The following is a 9,396-nucleotide window of genomic DNA, read 5'->3' as shown; positions in this document are numbered from 1 at the left end:
ATTGCGGAGAACGCGATCAGCTTCGTAAGCGATAGGCGCAAGCTTTGAGGACAGAACAGGCACATGAGCAACGACGCTTTCAGAAACGACAAGGGACAACTTCGAACCTCAAAAGGCAACACTGTCGAGAATGCCTTCGGAAGCAATGAGTGAGAGCGACTGTCGGTGAGAACGAAAACGCCTCCGCAAGGTGCGGGCGAGAGCGCAGTGCACACAAGCACTGCGCATGAACCTGACGCTCCCCTCATCCATTCTGATGTCTCTGACAACTAACGTCGACGCTAAACATTTACGGTGTTTGCCCTGTATTCATGCGCGAACTAGTTGAGGTAAAATTTAATAATAACCCCTTCAAGCCACATACCAGAAGGGCATCTTGCATTGATTACATCGCTGCACGACACGTCGATGAAACTAAGATGAATTATGTGTGTTACTTCAGTTACGCCGTGCCGTTACTCGCTGTCCCGCCCACGACAGCACAGAGCACGCGCGTCATTAAAACTACGTTTCCTCAGAAGCAGTATTTCGTTTGTGGCAATGAAACATGTGTGAACAAACATGCATTCGTGTAGTGGTATAATCTAGGCGTTGCACGGATTTGACCGCCAATTGTTTTGCAGAAAAGGCTTTTAATGCTATCTCGTTAAAGAGCCGTTTGTAGTGTAGGCCCCAAGCATGCGCACGTTAGGCCCAAAGCGTTCATTACTGGTTCCTGAAAATATTCTTGACGTTTCCAATGTGATAGCAATAAAGGTATCGTCCTCAACAAAAGTCGAAGTAAGCGTAGCGGCAGTTAATCATCGCGCTCCGTTCTGCCCACGTCACTTGGAAGTGTCCAATGAGTGGGGCACCAAGTAAGTCCAGATGACATCACCGGGAAGGAAGCATGCGGGGAGTTGTCTCACTAAGCGGTTGGAGCTCTCGCCAGGACCGCTTCAAAATATTTTCGGGAATTATGGAATCAGTGAAAAGCTTTTATATTTTACTCAAATACTCACATAGAAAACCTCTACGAATTGCTTGCATTAGAAAATTTCCTTAAGCATCATTTCATGGAAAAAATTATCAGTAGACCAGATAGCGCGCGCCTTTTTAATCAGCGATTTTTGATATTTTATTTTTTAAAATGGTTTTTGGGGAAAGGAAAGAGCTGCAAATTCTCATTCATCAGTGGACACTTACACTTATAATTAATGGCATACTTGTGGAAGTAAATATGACGTCGGTGAGAATCCCTGTCGGGAACTAGCCTCAGCCTAGGCTAGCAGATGTAGGGTAAATTGCAGGTGAAATGATATTACACCGCACTGAGCATTGAAAAAATAAAGACAGACATGTCACAATTTTGAGACAAAATCATGTGCTTCTTACTGCCTTGATTTGTAAGCTACAGCCGCAACTACAACGCTCGCTCTAGTTTTTCTGCAACGTGGGTTCCTTACGTTATCGCGTAAAAGAACATTTCTTCTTCTATCGTCTTCCGGAAGCTAAGCTGCAACTTTTAACCTCAACATCGTTTACTGCAGTGCAGAGATTCGCAGTTCACACGGCAACATAATATGGACCGAGCGCTGCTTGATCGGTGTGATGTATGACGTCACCGGACCCCGTGACGTCATCAACCACGCGAAGCAATCAGGGAATATTGTGAACGGTAGAGAGGGCATTATATAGACGCACCGCATGCTTGGCTCAAGATCGATTGCAAAGGGCTCCGCCGCGTTGTGACATCGCTATATGGCTGTGACCTCATTAATAAAGCATTAGAATTTTTTTTCGCTGAATAAGAAAAGGTGCCCTAGCGGGAACTGAACTGCTCCCCTCTGGAGGGAAAGCTGGCCGCACTATATTTCGACCGCTAGAACGCTCCTTGAGTACTGCAGTTTCAGGGCCATATGCGGCCACTTTATACCACGGAATTTGGAACAACCTCATGTTGCATTACAGTAAACATAATTGAAATCAGGACCAATAAGAACTATTATCTAACCTTCCAAAGTGGCCAATGTAATTAGTACATATAATTATCTACTAATGTAGAGCATTCTGTACCAGTTCACAATGATGCTATCTCATCCATTCTTAAAGATACTGTAGGACCCTTAATATTTTGTCTTTCTGTAAGCGCACAGAGATCGCAAGACCGCAGGAGTGAGAGTAAGTGGGTTCATATTACGCATCATTCTTCTTTAGCAGTGGTGGCCGGGACGTTATATATGCTCTGTCTGTCTACGTCAAAAACTCGAAGCCAGCTGTTAACGAACAAGCGATTCATCATCACAGCATCAACAAGAAAACAAAAAAACAAGTGGCGTTCACTTTCCGAAGGAGGATCACAATGGGTCGAAGTGTTACAGGTTAGAATACAAGAAGGAGACTGAAGTATCATGTGATCGCATTGTGCGCGATTGGTATGTAGTGTCACGTGATGCTGTGACGTGTGTGAATGGCAACGCCGAGAGGGGAGCGTGGCACTTGTTAAGAAGTCAGCGCGCAGATCGCTCGTGCGGGGCTCTTAATCTGTACGGCCCAGCATGCCGAATAAACATGTTGTTTAGTCGCTCTGCCTCTGCTTCGCTCGCCGCGGCTACAACATAATTGGCGACGAGGATGGGATCCCGCTGGACTACGTAAAACGCATCGCGGCATTCGTGATCCCGCAGGACTACGCAAAACGCATCGCGGAGTTCGTGATCCTGCTGTACTGCGTGAAACTCATCGCGGCGTGCGTGGAAGCACCGGCGTTCGTGGAGAGCGTTTGGCGAGGCACAGGGATGGCAACGCTTGGAAGTTTCGACCAGTTCGTCGAGGACGGAGACGAGGATTTTGGGTCATACGTGGAAAGTTTCGAGCACTTCCTGAAGGCCTCCCAGGTGAGCGACGACCTGAAGGTCTCGATGTTTATTACGGCAATAGGCAAGAAGGCTTACAAGACGCTGAAGACTTTGCTGGAGCCTAAAAAGCCAGAGGACAAGACTTATGCGGAACTCGTAGAAGTGCTGGGAAGTCATTTCACCCCAAAGCTCATGGTCATCGCAGAACGATTCAAGTTTAATCGGCGGTACCAGCATCAGGGAGAGTCCATAGCAGCATATGCAGTGGAGTTGAGGCGTTTGGCAGCTTCATGCGAATTCGGGGAATTCCTCGATGAGGCTCTTCGAGACCGCTTTGTAGTGGGCCTCTGCGACAGCGCAACGCAAGCAGAGTTGCTGAAGAGAAGCGAGTTGACGTTTTCGGACGCCTGCGACGTTGCGAAAAGCATCAAGCTAGCGCGGAAGGAAAGTCGGGAATTTCAACCGACCGGGACGCAAGGTACAGTCGACGCCGTACGTCATAAGCCAGGCGGTGGGAAACGCCAGCAGCAGCGTTCAACCGGTGCAGGACTAGCAAGGGACCGAGTGTCTGAATCGCCGGTCTGTTTTCGGTGTGGCTCAGCGCACGAAGCATCGAACTGCAAATTTCGCAAGTATCGTTGTCGTGCATGCAAGCGTTACGGACACTTGGCGAAAATGTGCAAGTTCAAGTCTAGAGACGCGGCTAATTCGGTAGCTGTGGAGGACGCGGATTGTGACCAAGTGTTGTTGTACAATGTCTATTCTTGTGCAGAACGCCCAGGGCATTATGAAATTTGTCTCAAGGTAGCCAAGAAGGATGTTAACATGCAAATAGACACGGGTGCGTCTGTTTCCATTGTGCCAGAAACACTATACAGGAAATTGTGGCCCAGTCTACCTAAAGAGCCTTGCCACATAAAGCTGAGGACATACGGTGGGTCGCCGCTAACAGTCACAGGGAAGTTGACGGTTCCAGTCGAACATAATGGTCAGTGCAAGCAACTTCCGCTCATTGTCGTTAAAACCGACAACAATAGCGACATTGCGTTGCTAGGGCGTGACTGGCTGGAGGCTCTTAAGCTAGACTGGTCAAGTGTGCATGGCGTGTGTTTAGACAAAGTTACGGCGCTACTTGAGAAGTACGCAAAGGTGTTCGAGCCCACTCTGTGGCTGATCAAAGGTAGTCCAGTCAGGCTGGTTTTGAAGGAGGGGAGCAACCCCGTATTTTGCAAAGCGCGACAGGTGCCATTTTCTTTGAGGGAAACCGTGTCACTTGAATTGCAGTCTCTTGTGAACAGGGGAGTGTTAGTCCCTGTACAGAAAAGCGACTGGGCGACGCCCCTAGTTGTTGTGCCTAAGGCGAACAACAAAGTCAGAGTGTGTGGGGACTTCAAGGTTACATTGAATCCGTGCCTGCGAACTGACCATTATCCACTTCCCGTGATGGAAGATTTGTTTGCAAAGTTGTCAGGATGCAAGTATTTCACAGTGCTTGATTTGTCGACAGCGTACCAACAGCTGGAACTGCATCCGGAGGCACAATCAATGGTGGTTGTCAATACACACCTGGGGCTTTTCAAGTACACGCGCTTGCCCTATGGCATCACAAGTGCACCTGCTATTTTCCAGTCTGTCATGGATGATGTGTTAAAAGGGCTTGAGCGGGTAAGCTGCTACTTGGATGATGTGCTTATCGCAGGTTCAACATTTGACGAATGTTTTCATCGAGTGGAAAGGGTGTTGGCACGTTTTCTAGAAAGAGGCATGCGATTGCAAAAGGAAAAGTGTAAATTCTTTCAGACATCTGTCTCTTACCTAGGCCACATTCTGGACGACAAGGGCGTTCGGCCATCAGATGAAAAGGTGAAAGCGATAAAAGAGGCACCAAGTAACCAAAAAATGCGGCACAGTTGCGAGCTTACCTGGGCTTGATTAACTTCTACGGGAAGTTTGTACCGAACATGTCAGCTAAGCTTAAGCCTCTGTATAATGCTCTAAAAAAAGAAAAGGGATTTCAGTGGTCACAGGAAGCTGAGCAAGCGTTTCAAGAAAGTAAGAGCTGGTTGACACAAAGCAATGTGCTCACATACTACGACCAGAAAAAGCCGATAGGACTAGTGTGCGACGCTTCGGCTTACGGCGTAGGAGCCACTCTTTTTCATAAGATTGGAAGCGACGAAAGGCCAATTGCCTATGCTTCCAGAACGTTAAGTAAGGCAGAGCAGGGGTATGCTCACATCGAAAAAGAAGCCTTGGCTGTTGTTTTTGGGCTGAAAAAGTTCCACAAATATCTGTTCGGGCATCGCTTTGAGATTTACTCCGACCATCAGCCATTGGTAGGCTTGCTCGCTCATGGTAAGCCCGTACCAGTGATGACAGCAGCCCGCATGCAGCGCTGGGCTTTACTGCTTGCAGCGTACGATTATCGTTGGGTTTACCGCAAAGGTCGAGAGGTTGGAAATGCTGACGGTTTTTCAAGGTTACCACTTGCAAATCGCAATGATGTCTCGGATTATGCACATTTCTTTTCAGTTGTTGATGAAGTGCCATTGTCTGCTGTTGAAATTCAGAAGTGCACTCGAACTGACAGAGTATTGTCGAAAGTGCTGTGTTATACTATGAGTGGTTGGCCGCCGCATGTTAAAGATGATGAGTTAATGCCTTATTTAATTCGTCGACATGAGCTATCTGTAGATCAGCAGTGTGTTACATGGGGAAATCGAGTGATTATACCTTGTGGGTTGCGCAAACGGGTGTTGCATCTTTTGCACGAAGGACACCCCGGGATGACGCGCATGAAAATGCTCGCCCGTAGCTTTGTGTGGTGGCCTCAGCTCACGGAGGACATTGAGCAGATTGTGAAAAGCTGTGACACGTGTCAGTTAACACAAAATGCTCCGCCACGTATTCCACTGATAACTTGGGGTTGGCCAACTTGCAGATGGCAAAGAATCCATCTGGACTTTGCTTTTACCGATAACCAGTGGCTCCTAGTCCTAGTGGATGTGCATTCCAAGTGGACAGAAGTGTTCGTCATGCCATCCACCCCTACCGAGAAGACCATTGAAAAGCTGCGGAGTGTCTTTGCGTCCTACGGCCTGCCAGAAGAAGTAGTTACGGACAATGGTCCACAGTTCTGTGCCAAGAATTTCGCAGACTTTCTCCGCAGGAATGGGGTGCGGCATACCAGGACGCCACCGTACCACCCCGCATCAAATGGAAGCGCAGAGCGGTACGTACAGACCATTAAGCGGGACCTTTTTGCGACAGGTTCTCGACGAGAGAAGAACAGGGATCAAGAAAACCTTGCAACATCGGGTTGACCAATTTCTGTTCACGTACCGAAACACACCAACCGCAGCCACGGGGCTGACACCCGCGGAATCGTTTCTGTCATGGAAGCCGCGCACACGCCTGGCCTTTCTCCAACCGAACTTGGAAAAACGTATGGACGACAGGTTCTACCAGACGAAAGAGAAGGCTAACGAGAGAGGGCGGTCATGGAGATCATTTGAGGAAGGCGACCATGTGCTCGTCCAAGGACTACGTCCTGGGGAATCGAAGTGGTTGCGAGGCGTTATAGAACAGCGGTGCAGTGCATCCACCTACAATGTTAGAATAGGGCAGGAACAGAGGTTTGTGCATGCTGACAACCTACGTCCGTGTTCGTTTCAAAGTGTGGAATCCGGGCCAACTGTGTATCCTTCTGTGCCTAGTTCAATGCCTGATTCTGTACCGGAAGAGTCGTCTACTAAGAACCCTTCCTTAGATACGTCTGAGCCATAGGATTCCTCAGCACCACAGCCTGCCCAAGCATCTACCTTGCGGGGACAGAACGCCAGTTCGCCTACAAGGTACACGCTGCCTGCACCACCGCTCCGGGAGCATGCGCCACCTCCGGACACGCCACCTCTTCGGCGCAGTGCTCGTTCTCGGAAGCCTCCTGATCGTTATACCCCATAGAGCTGGTGTAAAACAGTTAGGGGAAAAGGGAATGAAGTATCATGTGATCGCATTGCGCGCGATTGGTATGTAGTGTCACATGATGCTGTGACGTGTGTGAATGGCAACGCCGAGAGGGGGAGCGTGGCACTTGAAGTCAGCGTGCAGATCGCTCGTGCGGGGCTCTTAATCTGTACGGCCCAGCATGCCGAATAAACATGTTGTTTAGTCGCTCTGCCTCTGCTTCGCTCACCGCGGCTACAACAGAGACAAGAGGGAAACGTGTTGCGAAAAGATATCAGGAGTGGTTTCGCATTGATTGCTTTTCTAGGGAGGAGCGAAAATGCAACAATACCTTCTCTCTTCCTAGCAAACCAGAAAAGAACGTTCTGTTAATTTTCAGTAAACTATTACAGTATAAGTATTGAAATATGTCAAATAGGCATTTTAACCAACATTCGAGCATTGAAAACCAGTTTTTTAAACTGACACTAACCATTTATAGAGCACAGCATCCCTGCTTCATCAGAGAGAGACCTGGGTGCCGCACAGTGGCGAAGCTATGATGCTGCCGCGGAGTCCTTTTCTTTTGCGCCCAAGACTACGCAAGAAAATATAAGCTGCCGATTTGTGTCATTGCCACCTTGAATGAAGTGCGTATTAAAAATCCGACATCAACGCCTCACTTTCTCTTCGTGAAAAGAAGCTTACACGGAGACGAGCGCACACTTACATTGGAGGAACACTCCCGTGCTTGCCCTGAGGCTCGCGAAAGTTCCATCACTTTTTTCTGCAGCGCTAGCGGCCAGCTTTACGCTTTCGAGAGCGTCATAATATAATCGTCCATAAATTGCTTAGCTGCTGTTGTAACCCTCCCTTGAATTCGGTCCGCCATAGGTATGAAATAGCATCTATACCCCCCAAACAGCTATTGCGGAATGAGTGATCCATCTGAAATTGGACATATCAGATATTTATATGTCTTTAATTAGGAAAATATAATTCATTCAATAGAAACGTCGAAATCTTATTTAACTGAGTTGGATTCTTTCTAAGTGACAACAAAGCACAATTGCTAGTTGGGCTAGTGTACAATATGCCTTAAAAAGGCAAGCCCGAAGTAGACGATTATAAAGAAAAAGCACACACGAAAGCCCCTGCACCATCGTTTTCCTCCCCTTATGTTGTCTTTGATGACGCGCTTCCCAGTTTTTTTATTAACGTTGTTTCTTGCTTCAGGGCATAATGGAATATGTAAAAAAAATTTAAAGGGGTAATAATTGAAAGAAAAAATGGTGGCTGTTCTATTAAAGTTCGAGAGCGATGATAGGGCCCTTGCGTCCATGCAATGTATGAGGGTGAGATAACATAAACGCCAACATATGAAATGAAATACCTAGTGGCGAGACTGAGGTTAGATCGCTTGGCCGCGCGAAGCTATAAGTCCTTATCAGGCTTGTTATGTTCTGGGTCGCTCAACTCAACTCCACGGTTTCGCCATCAGGGACCTCTTCCTTTGGGCTCATCACAGAAATCTTTCGGGTATTCTCTGTTCCTTTGATCAAGAAAATACGTTCGATCTGGTTGCCATCCATACCTATTTCAAGTCCTGGAGGAAGCTGGTATAGAGTCCGATTTCTAGCGCATCATCAGAATTTTGTATCCTAGGCCAGTTTAAGCCGTAACTGTGTTAGGTCGGACCTCAGAGGCTTTCGACGGGGGCCGTGGAGTTCGCCAGGAATGTGCCCTATCCGCTGCTGTTTACGTGCTTGCATTTGAACCTCTTTTACAAAGGCTCTCTCGGGGCAGTCGGTCAGCTCGTCTTCCATGACCCCCAGGTTCTCCGCAAGCTCCCATCTTTGCCTATGCATTAGACGTAACCCTTGTCGTCCCGGATGAGGTGTCCATCTCCACCGATCTGGATGTCATGTAGGTGTGCTGTAAGGTTAGTGGGTCTAAAGTCAATGGGTCGAAGAGTGCCTCCCTCTACTTTAGTTGTGCACCAATCAGTCCTCAGCCTGCTCGCGGTCTCCCCGTGAAAGCTAAGTCCGCCTCCTTGGTTTGTACTTCAATTCAGAAGGTCTTTCAGGCAGAAATCGGTCCTTTGCTCAAGAGAGTATCGAATCTAGGGTAAAAGAGTACGGCAAGCTTTTGTGTCCGCTCACGGCTCGAGAAACTGTCACACGGTCCCTCCTGTACACGGTGCTGACCTATGTCGCTGGCGTAACACCTCTGTCGGCCCGGACGAAGCTCTGTCTGGAGCTTCCGCTTCTCGTGCAGTGGAGCTTCGGACAAGGTCAAAAGACCTGTGGTGAAGCTGCCTAGGGATATGGGAGGCCTTGGCATCCCCGACCTGGCAGCATCGTAGCTCGGCCTTGAACATCAGATGGATCGCAGTGACACTGAGCTCTACCATGCCTCTGACTCGAAACCCAACTTCGTTTTTCCTGAGCACTCGTCTCCGTCTCTTTGCCCAGACCCCGTGTTGTCATTGCGTGCCACTGTCCTTCTCTCCATCGCCCTTTTACGCCCAAGCAGCCAACTGCCTTGAGCGTCTTCTTAAGGTGGAGCCGGACTTCGATGTGTTTTCTGTTCCCCCCCCCCCCAAGAAATTGGT

At 48.4% G+C, this 9,396-nt stretch overlaps 1 protein-coding gene across 1 annotated transcript; it reads left to right on the top strand.

Annotated features, from left to right (window-relative positions):
* The first annotated feature begins 2,777 nt into the window (after nucleotides 1-2,777).
* On the top strand, nucleotides 2,778-9,147 carry LOC146199902 (uncharacterized). The gene is made up of 3 exons (XM_084592224.1): nucleotides 2,778-3,771; nucleotides 8,618-8,708; nucleotides 9,060-9,147. Exons 1-3 carry the CDS (start codon nucleotides 2,778-2,780, stop codon nucleotides 9,145-9,147), a joined length of 1,173 nt encoding a protein of 390 aa, XP_084448350.1.
* Nucleotides 9,148-9,396: the final 249 nt, after the last annotated feature.

The sequence above is a fragment of the Amblyomma maculatum genome, chromosome 2 (genome assembly GCF_055883805.1).
Source record: "Amblyomma maculatum isolate TAMU_Amacu chromosome 2, ASM5588380v1, whole genome shotgun sequence".
Lineage (NCBI taxonomy): Eukaryota > Metazoa > Arthropoda > Arachnida > Ixodida > Ixodidae > Amblyomma > Amblyomma maculatum.
The sequence above is the reverse complement of the archived record's forward strand: the minus strand, read 5'-3'. Positions and strand labels throughout refer to the sequence as shown.